This window comes from Miscanthus floridulus, chromosome 6 (genome assembly GCF_019320115.1).
Source record: "Miscanthus floridulus cultivar M001 chromosome 6, ASM1932011v1, whole genome shotgun sequence".
NCBI classification, from domain to species: Eukaryota; Viridiplantae; Streptophyta; class Magnoliopsida; order Poales; family Poaceae; genus Miscanthus; species Miscanthus floridulus.
The window spans coordinates 79,153,324-79,173,853 of NC_089585.1; the positions used below are offsets into that span (position 1 = coordinate 79,153,324).

General features: G+C 46.4%; 2 protein-coding genes and 1 long non-coding RNA gene across 11 annotated transcripts; 1 reads left to right on the plus strand and 2 right to left on the minus strand.

The window, feature by feature from the left end:
* Positions 1–4,832: 4,832 nt before the first annotated feature.
* On the minus strand, positions 4,833–7,467 carry LOC136458437 (uncharacterized). Its single transcript, XM_066458374.1, has 3 exons — positions 7,195–7,467; positions 6,403–6,483; positions 4,833–5,440 (listed from the first exon to the last, which is right to left on the minus strand). Exons 1-3 carry the CDS (start codon positions 7,354–7,356, stop codon positions 5,072–5,074), a joined length of 612 nt encoding a protein of 203 aa, XP_066314471.1. The 5' UTR covers positions 7,357–7,467; the 3' UTR covers positions 4,833–5,071.
* A 1,888-nt stretch (positions 7,468–9,355) lies between these two features.
* LOC136456193 (uncharacterized) lies at positions 9,356–15,595 on the minus strand. Of its 8 annotated transcripts, XR_010759380.1 has the most exons (7): positions 15,098–15,595; positions 14,890–15,000; positions 14,251–14,350; positions 12,425–13,721; positions 12,133–12,238; positions 11,851–11,906; positions 9,356–10,931 (listed from the first exon to the last, which is right to left on the minus strand). It is a non-coding gene; the product is annotated as an uncharacterized lncRNA (long non-coding RNA). The 8 variants fall into 8 exon arrangements; XR_010759374.1 differs by having other exon boundaries at positions 11,851–12,238; XR_010759379.1 differs by lacking the exon at positions 9,356–10,931 and having other exon boundaries at positions 11,496–12,238; positions 12,425–13,411; positions 13,672–13,721; positions 15,098–15,594.
* Positions 15,596–15,953: 358 nt separating this feature from the next.
* LOC136458438 (uncharacterized) lies at positions 15,954–18,592 on the plus strand. Of its 2 annotated transcripts, XM_066458375.1 has the most exons (3): positions 15,954–16,193; positions 16,298–16,944; positions 17,969–18,586. In XM_066458375.1, exons 2-3 carry the CDS (start codon positions 16,385–16,387, stop codon positions 18,036–18,038), a joined length of 630 nt encoding a protein of 209 aa, XP_066314472.1. In that variant the 5' UTR covers positions 15,954–16,193; positions 16,298–16,384; the 3' UTR covers positions 18,039–18,586. The 2 variants fall into 2 exon arrangements, with proteins under 2 accessions (XP_066314472.1, XP_066314473.1); XM_066458376.1 differs by lacking the exon at positions 15,954–16,193 and having other exon boundaries at positions 16,376–16,944; positions 17,969–18,592.
* Positions 18,593–20,530: the final 1,938 nt, after the last annotated feature.

Sequence of the window (20,530 nt, forward strand, 5' to 3'; positions counted from 1 at the left end):
CCCCTCCATGGAACGGGAAGGGTCCCGACACCTGCAAGGATGAGCCAACACCTATTAGCATATCCTCGTTCTCTAGGTTGTCCCACTCGATATCGTCGGCTACCATTTCTTCTTTCTCCATCACCTCATCGTCATCACCATTGTCATCATCATCATCGTTGTCAGTGTCCTACCCTCATTCCTGCACCCACAGCTTCTGCTGCTTCTTCCTCTTCTTGTCCTCCTTGGCCTTCCTCAGCCGCTCACCCTCGACGCGATTCGCCACCCTCATAGCCGAATCCCTTGGCAGTGGCACCGGGTGATCCATGAGGATGAGGTTCCTTAGCTGGTCCCACCTCTCTCAAAGTTAGTCTCATGGGGTTGGGAAATCAATTGAAGAGAAGGCAAGAGAAAGGGAAACTTATGAAGACAATGTAGCCTGGCTCTGGTCGCATCAAAGGATGCCCTGACACCAGGTAGACAAAGTCGAGGGTAGCACCTGCGTCGTCTGGCAAAGGCTCCATCACCTCCTTGATGCGTTGTGTGATCTTGGAGTTGGGGAGCGTTCCCTCGGTGAGCGCTGTTCCATCGAACGATGCCTCAGGTGCCTTTGTGTATAGCGGGAGCGCGCGCGTCATCAATGGTGCCACCCTCCTCATGTGGTAAGCTCCGATGATGCCTAACCCTTTCAGGTTGTTCTCCTTTAGGATGTGGATGGCGGCGATGTGGTCTTGGATCTTCTTCTTGTCCTTCGCCAGGACACCCCACTTCCTCCACTGCTCTCGGGCCTCTTCGATCAGGCGCCCGGTGAACTCCGATAGAGGGTCGGACGGACATCATTCTTGAGGTAGAACCATTGTGAGTGCCATCCCTTGTTGGACATCGAGAGCCACATGGACAGGGTACTTGACGACCTGATTGTTCTGAAGTTGGATGTCGGCTGCACCCCACCACCATGTGTAGCTCCTGCCTAGCCACCCTTCTCCCTCTTCTTCTAGAGGTTGACGACGAAGAAATACCTTCACAAATCAAAGTGGGGGCTGATCCCTACGAATCCTTCGCACAGCACGACGAACACCAGCCATGTGTTGGATCTCGTTGGGATTGAGATGCTGCAGCTCAATCTTATAGAACTATAGCAGCCCTAGAGGAATTTATGGGCGGGGGTCATGAGCCCATGCTCGTGGAAGTGGGCAAACGAAACCACATAGCCATCGAGCGGCGATGGTGAATCCTCATCACCGGGCAGTAGCCACTCCTTGGCCGAGGTCCATAGCGTGGAGGAGACCATGATGGACAAGGCCCTCCATGCGCTGGAAGGTGATGTCGAAACGGCACCACGGATCCATTAAAGGTGGGGCCAGATGGATGCGAGCTCAACGACGGCAGAGATGCGGAGGCAGGAAACCTAAGCGTTGGTGGCGGCGTGGCTAGCGAAGGTAAGGATGCAGGCATGTGTATGAAATGTGAAGGGATAACCCTTTGGTTTTATAGGGGCAACGGATGTGAGGAAACCGACCGCCCGCCTAGGTCTCCTGTGCCTGCCATGACCTATCACCACATCTCATTGTGGGGCATGCACATGCAACCTATGGCCATCCCCTCGGGAAACATGTCAGATGTTTTGCCTCCCCAAAATGGGACATGACCCATCATAGGTAAGAGGGATACGGAGCTGAAAACACTCCCTACGGCCCATCTAGACCCAGGAGTTCGAAGGTTGGCCCACCGATGGGTTTCGTAGCCGCTCTGAGCACCTTTAGAGTGAGGGGTGGAAAGGAGTGGGCCCGTTAGCGGCCAGTACCTAGGTGCACTGAGCGCCACGGGCATCCTAGGCCCACTGTTCGAGTCTCGGCCGGATACGATCCATGGTTTTTTCCTCGAAGAAAGGCAGAGAAGCCCTTGGGACCGATCGAACGGACCTGAGAACTATATGGATCGACCGCTGAGAATCTAGAGTTGATCACCAGCTGACCCTAAGCTAGACAACCACAAACAAGATGTCGGGGCCCCACTTGGACTAGCCCGTTAACAGCTCACCGAGCACCATGATTCGTCCATAGAGGAAAATCATGGCATGGCTCAGCCCCTCTGTTTTTATCAAAAAAAATGCTTGAGAGAAGACAATCACAAAGACAAGTTGATCCTCGATCAAACCCCTGCTACAGGCAGAGGCTCGAGGAAAGTTAGACTCACAAGGAGATCGAACGCGCGATCGTAGAACGGTAGACCCCCACAAGGGTCAGAATCAGGAAAGACCTTTTCCGACCCACCAAATCCCACGGACTATACCCCCGAGGGGTCCAATCACTGATGAAATGGAATCGTCGTCCCTAGGACATGCCATGGGTGACAAAACAAGGCCAAAGCCCTCAGAGTCCTTCCATTCGGAAAATCCTCCGAAGGAGTAGTCTACTCCTCCGTAGACTCGGGGGCTATTGGGGACCAATACTAGGGTACCTGAAGAGAAACAGTTAATAGTCATCAACATTGATTCATTTGAACAGTTAAGAGCACGACTACAGCACCAAACCAACCCCTAGGTGTGTGAGTTCCGCCTTGCCCGACCCTGAGGCCGCGATCTCCGTCTCGCCCAACCTCGAGGCTAGGATCTCCGTCTCGCCCGACCTCTAGGGGCATGCCCCGCCTCGCCTGACCCTGAGGCCACGATTTCCATCTCGCCCGACCTCTAGGGGCAGGCTCCACCTTGCCCAACCCTAAGGCCGCGATCTCCATCTCGCCTGACCTTTGGGAGCGGGCTCCGTCTCGCTCGACCTCGAGGCTAGGATCTTCAGTCTCGCCTGACCTCTAGGGGCGGGCTCTACCTCGCCCGACCCTAAGGACGCGACCTCCGTCTCGCCTGACCCCATGGGTGTGGGCTCCACCTCGCCCGACCCTTAGGCCATGATCTCCGTCTCACCCAACCCTTTGGGTTCGTGCTCCGCCTCGCCTGGCCTCCAAGTGCACTGGGCCCCACCTCGCTCGGCCCTAAGGCCACGGGCTCTGTCTCTCTCGACGGAGACCCATTCCACCGCCAACCACTCCAGGTCCATGGGTATGGGCCTGGGTCAAAACTCTGACACTCGGGAAAGAGACTGGCATGACTCAATGTAACCCAGTGGTCATGATGAGCCATACCTGAGGATTCACGTCAAGAACAAGCGTCGGGCGTGCAGGTGTTGTTCTGCCTAACCCTCAGTACGAATGCTGACAGGCACGTCAAGTTCACCACGACGTCCTCTGGGACGGGATGGAACGCCATAACCGGCAGACGACGCCTGCGCATGGTGCCTATGATGGACAGGGCCACGACGTGGAGCCGTCCCTGTTGACATCTACAGGATTCGGTGGGACCCACATGAAGGAGAAGGATCCGGCTACCCTGGAAGCTTTCGTCTCTCTCGTTCTTCTCCTTTTCATCCGCTGTAACCCGCACTTTCCCTTGGCCTATAAAAGGGAAAGCAGGGCACCCCATGAAGGGGATCTGATCCAATCGACCCATCGAGATCCGCCACTCACTCCTTTCACTAGTGACTTGAGATCCTATCCCTCTCTCGCTCGTTTGTAACCCCTACTATAAACTTTCAGTGCTAGTAACACGAGCAGCAGCGATGAACTGGACGTAGGGACTTTCTGTCCGAACCAGTATAAACCTCGTGTCCTCGAAGCACACCATCCGAGGCAGACATGCAATACTATAAATTTACTCGTCGGTGGTAACTCGAAACATCGACATCCTCCATCCTCGGTAACTCCGGCGCTCGATCCACCGGAGGATTGGCCAACGCGACCTCCCATCAGCTGTCGTCCACCATCCTCGGTCTCCGGCTGACCGGAACTGGCTGTTCCTCCACTCTGTGCTGCGTCGTATGGAAGAATGGTAAAAAAAACGCATGTTGCAAAGCCTATGTTTCACGTGTTTAAGATATTTTATATATATATTGCAAGTATTTCATGTGGATGTTGCAAAAATAGATCGGGATGCTGCATATGTTGCAATATTTATACACGTGTGTCACAAGCTTCTGTTCACAATGCTTCGTCTGTTTTCCAAACGTATGTTGCAAGTGTGTTTATTTGAATATTGCATATATTTAACACATATGTTGCAAGTGTTTTTATCTGGATTTTGCGTATATTTTTGCAATAGTTTCAAGTGTTTGCGTATATTTTTTGTAATGTTTTAAAATGTTTGTTAGGTGTTTTTGCAAGTGTTTCAGATGCATGTTTCAAGTGTTTCATCTGCCTTCAGACGTATGTTGCATCTGAATATTTCAAAAATAGATTGGGTGTTGCATCTCCCTCCTCGCCTTCTGCCTGTCTTGCCTTGGTGTCTCCTCATCCTCCCGATGTCCGGCTAGGCATCCGCCGCCTCCTCCCCCTCTTCTCGATGCTGGTGACTATCGGATAGCGCAGGCCCTATGTGGACTGCGCGAAACAATGCGGGAAAAGGACTGCAGGTGCGGTGTCCGAACACCCTATCTGTCCAGACGTCCGGACGCTAGTAAGCTCGAATTGATATGGAATGAGTCCCTATCCTTAATACACACACCGCACTTGACCTCTTCTCTAGGTCATCAGCACAAAACATGTACAGTCCTATAAACACAAAACGAACCGGTATGAACTATTTGTGCACCACTAAAAAACGTTTTGAACCTAGAAATGCAAATCCAAGTTGGTGGACCTCATAGAATCTAGAAATGCAAATCCAAGTTGGTGGACCTCATCGACATAGCCAGACAAGTTGACGGACGAACCATGCATTTTACTCTTCTATAGATGTTCTGTTGCCCCGCATTGAGAAGTTTTATCCGAGTTTCAGCAAGTTCAGTCAACTTCCTCTATAAGAATATATCACAACAAATCTGCATTTGCATTCATAATATTGAACTCACGAACACATTGTGGGGAATAAAGCATGCCCAACACGTTTCAACTTACAAAATACCAATAACTTCACCGGATGTGCAGCTACATCGCTCACATAAGGTGAGAGCTTAGGTGAAAATATCAACGAAAGGAAGGCCAAAAAAACACAGCAAACACTGGCATGCGATGCTGTTTGATTGCAGAAACATCTCGCTGCAAATCACTGGTAGAATTCATTCCCGGCGCTGTCTGAAACCATATCCATAGAAGTGTCGTTGGAGCTTGCAGAATTCGTCTCCCTATTTGCCCCTGCTAAGTTTGCTTCTGCATTCCGGCCTCCATTGCCAGCACCTTGAGTGATGTGATAGTTCTGGAGACTCCTGCGCACTGGGCTTGATAAGGCATTAGAGAATATTGTATTTTTTGACTGGTCAGTGATGCTGGGTCTAGGAGCAAACCCAGCTGCTGATTGCCCATACAAACCAGTTCCAGGTGGGACAACTGAATTGGTGAATGGATTTGCAATCTGAGGATGCTGATGTACTCTTGGGGAGACATGTGCATCAGTACCTCCATAGTCTATCTCATGCTGCAAAAGAAACAAGAGTATGTGAACATTATGATTGCTTCACAAATTTAATGAGCGCAAGAAATCTTTACTACCCAATGCAACAGGCATAGTGGTAACTAGGTCCATCTGTAGTTCTTTCTAAAGGCATACTACTTCATAGCAATTACCAAACACAGCTTAAGACCCCACTCTAGACACCCTTGTCACGACAATCCATTGCCGAACGAGCTCCTGTACGGTATGATGTGTATCTTGTATGTTCGGAAAACCTAGTCCTCATGGAGGACTGTTTGGATGTGGTAGCTCCTGTACGGTATGAGGTGTATCTTGTATGTTTGGAAAACCTAGACCTCGTCATGACAATCCATTGCTGAATGTAGCTCCTGAACATATAGGAATATTTAACACACAGAAAAAAAAAACTAACAGATATGGAACTAAAGGCCTGAAGGGCGGGCCTGGTGCAAGCGGTAGAGTCTTACCGCCTATGACCGGAAAGTCCCAGGTTCGAGTCGCGGTCTCCTCGCATTGCATAGGCGAGGGTAAGGCTTGGCACTGACACCCTTCTCCAGACCCCGCACAGAGCGGGAGCTCTCTGCAGCTCTCTGCACTGGGTAAGCCCATATGGAACTAAAGGCCTGTTTGGATGTTGTGGCCTTTATAAAACTATGGTATCAAGAAACAGTAGTTTTATGAGCCAAAGACTTGCAAAACCGTGGTTTAGATAAAAAGGTCTAAACTGGAGTTCCTAAAACTCATAGTATGGTTTTGACAAAGGTTTGTTGCATCCAAACACACAGAAGTTTGGCAACTCCCTCCCATCCAAACAGGGCCTAAACAGCTACCAAAGCAGATGCATAGGTAAGATTTTGCTTATGTAAATCAAATCAAGTGTGTCTTCTCCACAAAAAAGTAAGGCAACTCATAGTCAAAACATGTTCAAGCAAAGTGCAATAGTCTAGGAAGTTTCAAGGTCGGACCTGGATATGAGACATTACTTCAGCTACAGTGAGCCTTGCCTCTTCATCGTGCTTCCTCAAGATCCATTGGTAGAGCTTTTCCTGCAACATTAAGCTTGAATTTAGCAAAGACATTTCTTTGCTCATACCTAGCAATATAAACTCTGAAGCATAAGAATCTCCAAGAAAGATAAATGCTCATGTATGCTGTTTTGAAGCACAGGAATTAATTGTGATAGCAAATCCTGTATGTTTGTCCATAAACTTTTACCTGTAGATATACCTATTATTATTTTTTTCTCTGAAGACTAATCGAATAAACCTTCATACTAAACTACTTCAAGTCTCAATGAATACAACAGTGTTGCAATGCAAAATTGCATCCCTTGCGGGCAAACTCAATAGATACCCATTTCGGAGTCCTACACTGCATAATTTACTTGTCGCGAATTACCTAATGTCTCTCTTGAAAGAGGGTTAAACTATGAAGGACAGGTACACCGACAGTGTGGCAGTATATACGTAATAAACACAAAACTGATATTTGAGACTGTACCAACCGCATTTCTTCTTCTATATAAGCTTGTGCGTGCAGAACCGTACACGTCCACTGATGTATGGCTAAATCCAACCTCTATACTTGTCTATGTAAAAGATCGAAGAAGGCAAATCAATCGAATTCGCGCGGAGGAGGGGGGCAATCGAATTCCCTATGCCCCGACCCCCGACCGACCAACCGGCGGGCGGGCGGACGGAAGAGAAGAAGCAGGAATGGGGGCGGTAGACAGGAGACAGGGGAAGGGGTGTACGCACTAGGGCGTGGCGCTCGCCGGCCTGGAAGGAGAGCTTCTGCTGGGCCATGGCCTGCGTGTAGAGCTGGGAGAGGGAGTTGGCGGCGCCGCAGAAGGTGGAGTAGAGCGTGCGATCGGCCTCGTCCAGCCGCGGCGCGGCGTCCGTCTTCCTCTTCCGCGCCATCGCCGCCGCCGCCGCCGGCGATGAAGCCGCGCGAATCGAGGAGGGGAAGAGACTAGAAAAGGGTTTGCGGATTGCTTGCGCTTCCAATTGAATTTGCTTCCCCCTTCTCGGGATATTTAACTTTTACTGTTACAACAGATGTCACGTCTTGCTCCTGTATATTTACCATAATATTTACCATCGAGGGAGAAGAGTTCATATACGATCGTGGATTATAAGATGAAACAATATTTTTCTCTCACATCAAACTAGCCGACAGTAAATAATCCACGATCGTTTACGACGAAACTGAACACGAACTTTAAGCCATTTTTGTATACGTGACATGACACGTAGGAAATTCAGCGTATCTGTGGGATGCGAAATAACTTTGTTACCCCTTATCTATTTCTTCTTCGTCCATCTCATCCTCATCGCTGGGTAAAGATGCATCCCGATCTACGCGCCTCTACGCGCCTCACAGCTCCGCCGCCTCCTCCCACCCAGACACGAGCAGCAGCAGATGAAGCCATCGAGCGCGAGGTCCACGCACCACCCAGCTAGCAACACTGCTCCGATGGCTGAACGCAGGCACGAGACCCGTAGCGCGTGGGCTCTGCCAGCGGGTGTGGGCTCTACCGCGCGTGCGTCCCTGTCCTGGCGTGCCTCCCCCATGGTCGGCCGCGCGAGGTCCAGCTCCTCCCCTTCCAGTCGCTGCTCCCCCATCCCGGCGGCGTGCACGAGGTACGGCTCCTCCCCTTCTGGCCACGCGAGCTCCTAGGTCCGGTGAGGTGCCACCATGTTCGTCGTCGGCGAGGGGAGCTGGCTCACCGGTACCGGATAGCGACCGCGCACGAAGAGGCGCGGCGCAACTCGTCTGTGGCCGGGGATGCACGTCCTCCACCGGCGAGGAAGCAAAGGAGCACGAGCACTGGGAGGCACGGGGCCGCCATATTCGTCGCCGGCACCGAGGAGGCCGTGCTCCTGTGTGTGCTCCAGGTGCCGCCATGTTCGTCGTCGGCGTCGGGCGCGGCCGTGGACCTGCAGGTCGTGGCCCCGGCTGCCTCACCCCCTAACTTCCCCTATGTCCTGTCAGCCGCCGCCATGGATCCCATCGCCGGCCATGGCCGGAGCTCGAGCGAGGAGGGACAGAGATAGAAGAAATAGATGAGGGGCAAAAATGTCATTTCCCGTGGCCTGGTCTATGTTGTCAGGTCGAGTTGGCGTGTCACGTCAGCGAAAATGATAATAATGTATTAAATACTCTCTCTTTATGATAAATATGTAGAAGCAATTTTAAGAGTGTTATACGAAGAGGTGACCTCCTTGTAGGCCTCACTATGGGATGGGCTGCAGCCGACAACATACCAGATTTAGGGGTTGTTTGGTTCCTGCAGGAACTCCTAAAATTTCTGTCACATCGAATGTTTGGACACATGCATGGAGTGTTAAATATAGACTAATTATAAAACTAATTGCATAACTTACAACTAATCTGCGAGACGAATCTTTTAAGCCTAATTAGTCCATGATTCGACAACATAGTGCTACAGTACATGTGCTAACGATAGATTGATTAGGCTTAAAAATTCGTCTCAGAAATTAACCTCCATCTATGTAATTGTTTTTTAATTAATCTATATTTAATATTCCTTATTAGTATCTAAACATTTGATGTGATATAAATTTTAGGAGCAACTAACGAACTAGACACCCCTTCTTAGGCCCAGTTTAGTTGCCAATTTTTTTGGCAAAACGCTACTGTAGCGTTTTCGTTGTTATTTGGCAATTAGTGTTCAATCATAGTCTAATTAGGCTTAAAAGATTCGTCTCAGTGAATTTCGTCTAAACTGTATAATTAGTTTTATTTTTTATTTATATTTAATGCTTCATGCATACGTTTAAAGATTCGATGTAACAGAAAATCTTGAAAAATTTGGTGTTTTGGAGGGGAACTAAATATGCCCTTATTATGGGCCTTCAACTGCCGAAGACCGCCCCTGAAATAGTGAAATACTAGTCCATCACGCGCGCCTTTGCGCGCGCCGGCAATTAAACGGAAATCAAACCGTGCAGGTAACGGCGTTTATACCTTGAAATTGTTGGGATGCTAAAATCTAGATTTTTCCATCTTCCACAAATAAGGTAGGCTACAGCTATACTTATCATCCCGAGACATGAACTTTCTCAAGGTGCCCTCAATGAAGCGGCACTGAGAGGGAAAACCAAAGCTATATTAGATTAAAATATTATTTTCCCAGACCATAAATATCTTGCAAACATACCTTCAATCACATTTAGGATAGTCAAAGGTATTGCCTACTGACCAGACTATGTTTTAGTTTGATGCTATCTAATTAGGGGGGGGGGGGTTCTAATGGAAAAATAGCTCAGTGCAACAGAACTAATTCTATATGCAAGAAATGTATAAAATTCACAGGAATTTCTGTATAACGTATAGGTAAACTAAACTGGAAATGGGGGAAAAATGAAGAAGCATTTCAGAGTTAAGCTGTTCACCTGTCCATCCTTTTTGACCTTTTGCTTGCTATCTGATTGAATGCACCTAAACACAATAGAGGGGCAGTCGATAGGGTTTATGATATGTACGCACAACAATAATAACAGAGAAGCATCGAAAGAGAAAATGCGTTAATGGGATACCTGGCATATACAGAGTAGTTGGCCTTAAGGCCAAAAAAAAAGATCGAGATGAGTAAACGGATGTTACACTCTGAGATAACTTGAACAAACTATGTCATTTTTTTAACCTGATAGCAGTACTTGTATTTCTGGTTAGAAAACGATAAACCTAATTTTGATAGCTAATGAGCGGACCCTGGCAAATTTGCAATATTATTTTAAAAAATTTCACAAAGTAGAGCTTCTGCGCGAGAAGCTGTCACAATTTGTAGTGTTAAACAGTGGAAAGCGCCGTGGGAAAACGCAATTGCAAAACCGTAATGGAACGGCCAAAACTTTCCGCACTAACGTTGCCACGCTGAGCTCACGACAACTGCAGCCGAAGTGTAGAAAGCAATATCCATGAAAACATATGAAGATGCCCAAGAATAAAAAGATCATAAAACACAAACAGTGATAATCATGACTGCATATTCTCAAATGGTATAGCTGAGAAGAAGATATTTGGTGTCAGGCAACATTGGCACTGACATGTGCGGGAAAAAATTGCAAAATATCAATGGCATGTAAATATTTTCAGGTTTGACATATATGAATACCTCACTCGCAATGACAAAGCAAAAAATCATAAAAGAGTGATAATCATGACCGCTTCTTGCAGGCCGTCCATGTTAGCAAAAATCACATCGTATATTTCCGATAAAGATATTTGTTTGCAACATCATTGGCAATGACATATGGTCAACCAAAAAAATGCAAAATAGCAAAGGCACAAAAATATGTTCAGGTATATTAAAAGCACCTCACAGTCATCATCACATCATCAGCAATGGCATATGCTCAGACTTAAATAAATAAAACAGCACCATAGTCACACACTTATAATCTAGAAGAGGCACATAGAGGAGATTGCAATGGGATCAATACAAAGGAGAGGGATGGTCTTGCTTCACCTGGGAGACGCCAAGAAACGAATGCAACAGAGAGGGCACCACGGTCACAACCGTCGGAGGCATTCGTGAGTAGAAGATGAAATTAGAGAGGTAAATAAAATTAATTTGTACTGCCAAAACATATATCCAATATTAGTCTGAACTGGCTGCTATAGCAGAAATACCATTTCTGAGTTGTCATTCCTTCATGAGACGAGGCACCATTATCTTAAAAAATGAGGGAAGAGCCATGTTCACGTAAGTACATAGATTTATGAAAGTAACAGGGAGGTAAGAGGGTACTAGAAAATCCATTTGACATACATGTAATGATGGCAAGGTAAACGCTTTGCATTTGGCTACGTATCTTGAGTTGCTGCATAAGTGTAGGGATTTAAATTACCTTGGAAAACATACTTTACTGATTTTGAGGACCGAACTGTTTCTAAATTCTGCTAATACATGGAGATGGTTGTCCTAAAGTTGACTATGTACTGTGGGCAATGTTTAGTCATCTTGTGAAAAGTACTGAAGTAGATGTTCAAGTGGAACATGGAGGCATATGTAAATTGAGAGTCTGAGACAATGGATGAGATGGACCAAAGAAAAACTTCTAGAGTTACATAATTCACCGTCATATGATTGGATAAAACCAAATAATTGACCTGTTGCACACTGGAACAGGAGTCCAGTGACATTTATATGAGAGTATGAGTCTTGCACGGCATCACAAAATTATGGGGGGCACAGCAATGGCATACGCTTAATCAAGCATGGGTACAATGATAATTTCCTTAGAAATTGACATATGAAAGATGCACTATAATTCTATTTCCGTCACATAACCTAGTTTCAGTAAAGCACCAAGGGGGGAGCATCACCAAGATAGCAGATAACTGAAGTAGAAGGGGTGTGAGGTGTTTTAGATGAGAGCACTTACGTATAAGCTATGGACTCTGAATTAGCCTCACCAGTTTACATCGCGAGCTTGGGATACTGAAAGTAGGGAATTAACAAAGAAAGTCAGTAAAGCCTAAGATGCAGAACTGTAGACACATTAGAGAAGAAACAAATACATGCATTTGGTCTATTGTTCTGCAGCACAATAACACAGCCATAAGGTGATGGGCATAGTGATGCCTATCTATTATGTCTGCATTGTGTTAGAAGACTGAATCATTTTCATAGAGAGAGGTGGCTAAAAAGATATGCACATAAGTACTTAGTGTGGAGGGTGCTACTGTGCACATCCTGGAGAACTGGGGAGGTTGCTCTGGTTGTCATCTTGATACTGCACACTGCACTGTAGGGTTTGGAATATGGAGGCTCTGTCATTTTTTATATCACAATGAAAAATCCATTATTTAATTGTTGAGTTTGCACATAGCTTCCATCCAGCACATCTAAACATAAATAAGCGGGCTGTAAATATATTATTTCTCTAAATCAGCTCAATCTGACATAAATAAACTAACTGAAGTACAGGAACGCATAAAAATCACTATTGCACATACACTGTAAAATTAGAATTCTGAACCATAGTGAAGTAATGAAAGTTTATCCTAGGACAAAACAGAATACAATCTGTGGATGCTTTGCTATTGAGCTAATATATCTGTAGTCAACGGTAGATGAATCACGCATATGGGAAATGAGGAAGGCCCATGGATCTCAACCAAAATATCATACCTGCAATGCAACAGTGCCACAAACTATGACTGAGCTGCAAATGTTCAAATGTGCAATGCAGGCTTGCAACTGGATTGATCCATGGAAGAAGTATATCAAGAATCGAAGACTCAGAAAAAATATATTGGATCCTTTACTCATGCATGACTATATAGGCACAACAAATCACCAGCTGATGTAGCATCAACTGTTGCTGACTATACAGCCGGTGTAAATCAGAAGCATATGTAGGAAGGAACGTCACCATGGAGGTAAATTGATTAATGCATCTCTTTTTTGTTGCATCTAATGCTTTGAAGCCCAAGAGGGCCTACGCAGGACCATTTTTTTTCACGATTAGGCCTACAAAGAAACTTTTTTTTTTCTATAAATACAGGCAGCAAGGCGCAGGCCTAAATCGTTAAGATCATCGCTGCTGAAAAGTTACAATAAAAACAGGAGCCCTCAAAACACATTAGAACAATTCTTCACGGACCCATCCGCGCACACATGCAGGCAATTTCTTTGAATTAAACTTGAAGTTACTGATATCATGATGAACATAGATATGAAGAAGCGGTGAACCATACCTGAGAAATGAACTGCCTAACATTTTTTTAGAAAACAACCATATACCAATAAAACATTAAAAATAACTTGGAATTGTATGGTTTTGTTGACTGAACCCAGTACTCCGTAGGGCAAAAGTATTTTAAATTGATTTGTGGATCAGTCCCAAGGACAAAAAAATGGAATTGTACTAAGTTAAGAATGTAGATTGAACAAATCACCTTCTGGCCACCTACGGGAGCCCAGGACTGGTTAAGGGCCACCTGGTGCAACATGTAAGGTGAGGTCAACTTTAAAATTGGGTTTTGGTCGACCATATGATGGGACCTATGATGACTAAAAACGCTCACATAGAACATACAGCTCTGTAATATTGACGGGAACCATTAATAAAAAAGGACAACGTGAACCATCTCCAAAAATTTCGCAGCACCATTCACCAGGTAGAATTTAAGAAAGGAAAGTGTAAACCATTAATCTAGATACAGAATAAAAATTACATGGTATTATGTTAGAGCATTACCCCTCTTGGTGGTGCAACCAACTGTGCATTCAACACATGGTGCAAAATCTCTGTCAAGAAACCACAATGATCTAGGATAGTGAAAAGCCCCCATAAAAAACCTGCATGGTAAACATCATCAACATAAAGCATGAGGTGCAAAGCACTTTGAAGTTACATTTTCAACAGAAAACACTTTCAAGTTACGTCTTCCTGTATTTTCATAAACTAAGGCAACTAAGTTTATTCCAATAACTCAGTCAACAGGTGTACTCGCATACATTGGGCGGAAATGGATTAGGTGATTACCTAATGAAATGTTTTGCACTCCTGATGGAAAATTCTAATTTTGTAGCTAGATGATAAAAAAGGTAGCATAGCCGTTTAAGTAATCGCTGAAATATTTAGTTTCTATATTAGAAGAAAGGTTTTTCCATGCTTCTTCTCAGCTATAGGAGGAAAAGATATCCGCTGCATTCGTTGAACCAACATTGCAAACAAATCTAAGTGAACATTGTACATGCATCAAAGAACTGCAAGGAGCATATTACTATAATAACAAATTTACACATGTATGGATACAGGCAATACATCGAGCACCTTCCATGCGCTGAGGTAGTCCTTCCCAGCAACCGCTCAGTTGTTTGCGAAAAAAGGAACGGATCTCGTGGCCAACATCTTGTTCGTGTGGAACTCCAACCTTCATAGGCAACAGATTAGCCAATAAGAAATCAAACATAGCCCAAATTTCTAATTGGTCTAAAAGACCCATATATAAAGACAAACTGAATACTCTGTGATAACATGTTAGCTTCAAAAACAACCGACATGTACTAATTAAGTTATGTGGCCACAGATTAGGAGAAACTAAAACAAACTCAGCAAGACTACTTGAGGAGTAATCAGTTATAAAGTAAACAGCTCTATTTACCTATGCTACACATAATGAGTAACAGGTAGGGAAAAACGCGGAGTATGCACAAAAAGAATTTTAATTCAATGCTGGCTCTGAATCTTTTTGCTAGTCATAACAAAGATATATAATGCTAACACTAACATGTCTTGCCTTTGACACCAGCGTGTAAATAAAACTTTTTCTCAAAAGCAATACATCCCTGTCAATGAACTTGCAAAAAACAATGAGTATGCACGTCCACCATAATCCACAATGCACCGTGGTGTCTCTGGACATAATCAGGAAAGGGGAAAAAATGAATAAATGGATAAAGCAGCAATTACCAATACGACAATTTGTAGAGAAGGAAGGGGGAGCCAGCATCATCACGAAGGGACCTTGGCACATTAGTTGGCACACCAAAAATAAATAGACAACACATCTCCACTAGATCCCTGGAAACAAAACTCAATAGTGAAAACCAAAGCTGAATCAATACGAAAGGAAAAGATCCTGGACATCTAGAATCGTTAATCAGGAGCAGGCACGCACATGGCACAGTTTGCTCGGAGACGACGACATGTGCCGAGTGACTCGTCGGGATCGTCGTGGTGGCGGCGCAGGTGAGGGCGGCCAACCCTAGGGCATGTGACGGCGACGCAGGCAAGGGCGGCCAGCCCTACACGACGTCACGGCGGCCGGGGTGACGGCAGGCAGCCCTAGGGCACGGCGACGAGGCAGCGCGGATCAGCGCCGCTACGACCGCCGGCTGGTGCGCCACCACATGGGGAGAGGAGAGAGAGGACGCACGCACGGCGCGGGGGAGGGGACTGCGGAGTGCGGCAACGGCCGGGCCCTGGCCGCGCCGGTGCGCCGCCGAGCTGAGCCGCCGGCAGCTAGGGTTTCGCGAACCGCACGCGGAACGACTGGAGGAGGCAGCGCAGGGGAAGCTGCGGAGCACGGCAACTGAAGGAGAAGAAAAGGAACCTGAGTTAGAACCTGTGAACGCAGGAGGCCGGGACCCAGGTACGCAGCAACGACGGCGACGGCTAGAGGCAACGATGGCGACGGCGAAGAACGCTGAGCGGGCGAGGACTGCGGAGGCACGGAAAGGGAGAGGGCGACTGGAAGGGCCGAAGGCGTCGTGGCAGTGGGAGGGCAACTAGAAAGACCAAGAGGAGTCCCAGGGGTGCTGGCGGCGGCACAGTAGGGTGGACGAGCATCAGGCGTTGACGCGAGGATCGGACGACTAAAAATAGGTGTGCTACCGTAGGCCATCCTGAGGAGCGGCCAAACCTTCCTGCTTTGATAGTAAGAGATACTATTGCAAGGAAAATCGGGCCATGGTTGTTTTCTAAACTGCCGAAGACCGCCCCTGAAATAGTGAAATATACTATTGCAAGGAAAATCGGGCCATGGTTGTTTTCTAAACTTGCTTTGCTGTGCGTCTCTCTTTCTCTCTCTCTTCTCTCCGCCGAACGACGCCGCGATCCAGATCCAGGCATCCAGGCCAGCCTTCCGCCGCCGCGGACTGCGCCTCTGTTCCTTCTCCAGCGGCCGGGCGTCCCCGTCGTCCTCGATCATCCCCTGGACTGGATCGGAACGGAGATCCTCCATCCGGTCCTGCGGTGATCCCTTCCTTTTCTCGGTAGGCCTCCTTGAGTGGATTCCTCGTTTCCTGTAATGCAGATTCTTGAGTCCTCAAATTCGAAGCTTCTATGCGGTGGATATGATGGATTGTTTCCTTTGCAGGATAGTGTAGTGAGCTAGCCAATGGAGAGGTAATTCGTCAGGCTGGTATCGAGTTCCTAGTTCATGGTGCCTGGATGAGCAGTGGAGATGCTACTGGCCGTGGAAGGAGGAGGGTTCTTCTCGTCTTCAGCTTCAGGGTACAGCCATGGCCTCGCCCTCTTGCTGCTCGGGCGGAAAGCTGAGGAGAAGCCCGTCAAGGTCTCGCCGTGGAACCAGTACCGGCTAGTCGACCGGGAAACCGAGCAGGTGTACCACCTGCCCTCCGCCGCCAAGGACCAGGCGCCTGGGAAATGTGCCTCCTTCGTCTGCTTCGGATGCACGGCGAATGGCCTCGAGGTGGCGTCTCCTCCCAAAGCAGCCTCCAGCAGTGCGCTCGGTATCGGTACCTCTCAGGAAGAAGCATCTTGTTCAGCAAACAAGACGTTGACCACTAGTGGTTCCATCAGTGGCAGTGAGAGACGAGGCTGTCTTAAGAGCAACTCCAAAAGGGATTCTTTGGAGCACCGTATAGTGGTCAGCGAGGGTGAAGAACCGCGCGAGTCTGTGGAAGAGGTGCAGACCTTGAGATCTAGCGTGGAACGGAGGAAAGTTCAGTGGACAGATACATGTGGAAAGGAGCTTTTTGAGATAAGGGAGTTTGAAACAAGGTATGGTCCAAAAATCCTATATTTCCTTGCATGTCATTGTGCCCTGGAAAGTATATTGTGTTCATGGTTATTTAGTCTGAACGTCCTATTGTCAATTATCATTCATGAATGAATGCACATTTCTATCTTCTTCTATTAATGAATCCAAATTTCAAAATAAGAGCCATAAAAGCACAACATCATCTCAATTTTTTGGTTCTTTTGTGCCATCTACTATTAACCATCTTGTGAGGTAATTGATCTTCAAATTTTCAAGTAACAAAGATACCACAAAGTTCGAGTGTTCCGTTTTAATGAGTAGTCTCCACCTAAAAGGCTACTAATAAAACTTAATGCCTTCTTCCTTGGAGTCAAATCTCCTCTAAAGCCCTATGTACATACTTTTAAAAGTAAAGACAATTCCACATACTAAAAATTTGACATATGCTTATCAAATGTTCTATATTGTGAACATGTTAAGGTGCATGGGTCTGCTACTAGTTTATAGCTCATCGAAGCAACAGCGCACCTGCACCATTAAATAATGCAAATATGTGTGTAGTCTGGCTTGGTGCTGAATCCTCATTACTACTAAGGCCCTGTAGAGCTTCGGGCAGCTCTAGCTCCAGCTCTTCCGTGCACTATAGCGACGAGCCGTTTTCATCTCTCCTCTCAAAATGAGTTAGGAGCCGATGAAGCCACTATTTTTAGCTTCACCAGCTCCAGCTCCTCGGCGCACTATAGCAAGGAGCCAGAGCCATTTGGAACCGTGCTAAACGGGGCCTAAATGCTGACAGTATGAAGAATAGCTGTATCTTTGTTTGATTTGCGTTCATTACGTCGTAAGGAAAGCTCCCTACAAATTAATTAACACTGATTTTTCATATGCATGTTCAAGTGTATCTGGTCACTTTTACTACTCCCAAACTATAAGGTGAAAAACCCATGGATGTGGTGATACATATCTTCTGTATTCTTGTGTTCTACTAGTGTTTTGTTGTACTTGTATACTATATTCTGATTGCTGCTTTTTGTATCTTGGCAGCGACGAGGGCCTGTCAGATGATGATGCAGAAAACGAAGGTTTCCGGAAATGTGAGTGTGTGATTCAGTAGATTTCATGTCTGCACAACAAGCCTGACAGGAAACATCTCCTCATGGTAAGTCCATGTCCTGCTGGGAAGGATGTGCCGCACCGGTGACTTCTTTGCAACTGAAATGATCGACGACAGTCGAAACAAAGCAAACAGTGATGAGTTTATATTGTGCTAGATTATTTGTTGGTTCTATGCTTAACTAGTCTGCTCGGCAAGGTTATAGTTTCGATGCCCACCTGTACAATATCAAGATCTCCTTTCTTTCTTTTCTGTCATATTTTGTTTTTATGGCTTTCCATTGTGTTTTCACGCCCGCCGTACCATATGAGGCTGACCTGTTACTTCTGCCAGGGATGTTGGATTCCTGACTTCATGCTGTTCCCTTTTGTTTTGCTCCTGACGTGTTGAGTGATGGCTTGTTGACATTTTGGTCCAAATTGGTAAAATTCGTTCTTTGTTGCATAAGAGTGACATATGAGGGCCATTTGATTGTTTAACTCTACTGTGTTTTGATGTGAACTTGTCTTTCTGCCCCTATAATGTCTATGAGACATTGCTTTTCCACGGTTCAGTAATGTCTTCTCTGAGAAAATGTGCTACTATATTAGTTGCTAAGTTAGTACAATAGATCAACTCTGAATCTTACACCTTTGACAAGTTTTTTATATTATAATGTAGTAGCAAAGTGTTGTAAAGAAATGCACAATTTGTTATGTGGTCACTTGAATGACTTGAGGCTTAGGGGTCTATATCTCTTATAAAGATAAACCCTACTAGTAATTTATTTATCTTGCCATGTAAAATATCCACATCAACATCCACTAAAACATCCCACTAGCACTCAACTATCTGGCCATGCAAAGTGTCAACATATGTATCTCTTATAAAGTTAAATCCCACTAGTAATTTATCTTGCCATACAAAATGTCCACATCAGCATCCATTAGAACATCCCATTAGCACTCAACTATCTCGCCATGCAAAGTGTCCACATCAGCATTCACTAACACATCCAACTAACACATACCATTATGTCTTCATTCAAGCTATTCACGTTAGCAAACCACATCATTTACTAGCGTGTATTTAGTTGTCCATATTAGAATGCTAAAAATCATTCACTAACATGTATTATGATATTTATTCAATCATATTGGTAAATATAAGTAGTATAGTTTCACCAACAATTCTTGCAGCAACGCGCGGGATGTTCTTCTAGTTTATAGCAATAATAATGTTATTTGTTTCAATACGTCTTGAGATTGGTGTCGGTGTTTTGAGTAAACACCAACGAGTAAATTTGTGTTATTGCGTGTCTAGCCCGGATGGTATGCTAAAAGACAAGGTTTATACTGGTTCGGACAGAATGTCTCTACGTCTAGTTCATGGTTGTTGCTCGTGTTATTAGCACTAAAAAGTTCAGTAGTAGGGGTTACAAACGGGCGAGAGAGAGATAGGTCTCAAGTCTCTGATGGAAAGATTGAATGGGTATCGAGAACTAAGTCACTTCTCAGCTATGTGTTCGAGGTTCGACGCTAGTGGTTCTGCTGTGATGCGGTGAATCGATCCCTTCAGGTGGGGTGCCCTGTTTTTCCTTTTATAGGCCAAGAGAGAGCAGTGATTATATATGGGAGAAAAGAGGAAAACTGAGAGGCAAAGGAAGTCTTTCAAGGACGCTCGGTCTTCCTTTTCCTCTGTGCGGACCCTGTTGACATGGCAGGCGGTGATAGGGACAGCCCCACGCCGGGCGCATGTTCGCTGACCTTGACAGGACCACGTCGGGTGTCTGTCTGCTGACGATGCCATGTCCTAGCATTGTCAGCGGGTTGTCACGTCCCATCCCGCCCAGGTAGGCGGCACGACGGACCAGGGTGCTGATCAGCAGGCATACAGGGAGCAGGCAGTACAGTGACCGCACGTCGTTACTATAGATGATGCGAGTTTCCTTCAGGATCGTAGTGGTTATCGTGAGCTTCCGTAAGGATCCGTGCTTGCAGGCAAATGACGGCGCCCATAACACTTAAAGACAAATATCGACACCTACAACACTGTTAGGCAAATATCGGTGCCTACAATACTGTTTGGGCTCTGACATGCCTGAAAGGTTGCAAAGCACCCTTCTAGCATGGCCTAACAGTACTATCCTGCAGGTGTGCAGGGTACGGTCCTTGGTATCACGGTTGACTTGAACGTCTTGCCTTATCTGCTCCGTCTGATTCCTGAGTCGGTATTGTGGTAATGTCGTCATAGGCGTCGGGCCTCAAACGTCGGGCGAGGCGGGGCCAGCCCTCAGACATCGGGCGAGGCGGGGCCATCGCTCAGACGTCGGGTGAGGCGGAGCTAGCCCTCGGGACTCAGTCGAGGCAGAGCCAACCCTCGGGGGTCGGGCGAGTCGGGGGTCGTGGCCACAGCACCCACCGAGGTGGAGCCAACCCTCGGGGATCAGATGAGGCAAGGCCCATGGCCTCGGTGACCGGACAAGGTGGAGCTCGGTAAACGGCGTAGTCGTG

Excerpts from the sequence above, each read along its gene's own strand:
- LOC136458437 (XM_066458374.1), bottom strand. The coding sequence starts at position 7,356 with ATGGCGCGGAAGAGGAAGACGGACGCCGCGCCGCGGCTGGACGAGGCC. Across the intron at positions 6,484-7,194 it reads CCGGCGAGCGCCACGCCCTA|GAAAAGCTCTACCAATGGAT; the intron begins GTGCGTACACCC and ends TTAATGTTGCAG. Across the intron at positions 5,441-6,402 it reads AAGTAATGTCTCATATCCAG|CATGAGATAGACTATGGAGG; the intron begins GTCCGACCTTGA and ends TTTCTTTTGCAG.
- LOC136458438 (XM_066458375.1), top strand. The coding sequence starts at position 16,385 with ATGCTACTGGCCGTGGAAGGAGGAGGGTTCTTCTCGTCTTCAGCTTCA. Across the intron at positions 16,945-17,968 it reads ATAAGGGAGTTTGAAACAAG|CGACGAGGGCCTGTCAGATG; the intron begins GTATGGTCCAAA and ends GTATCTTGGCAG.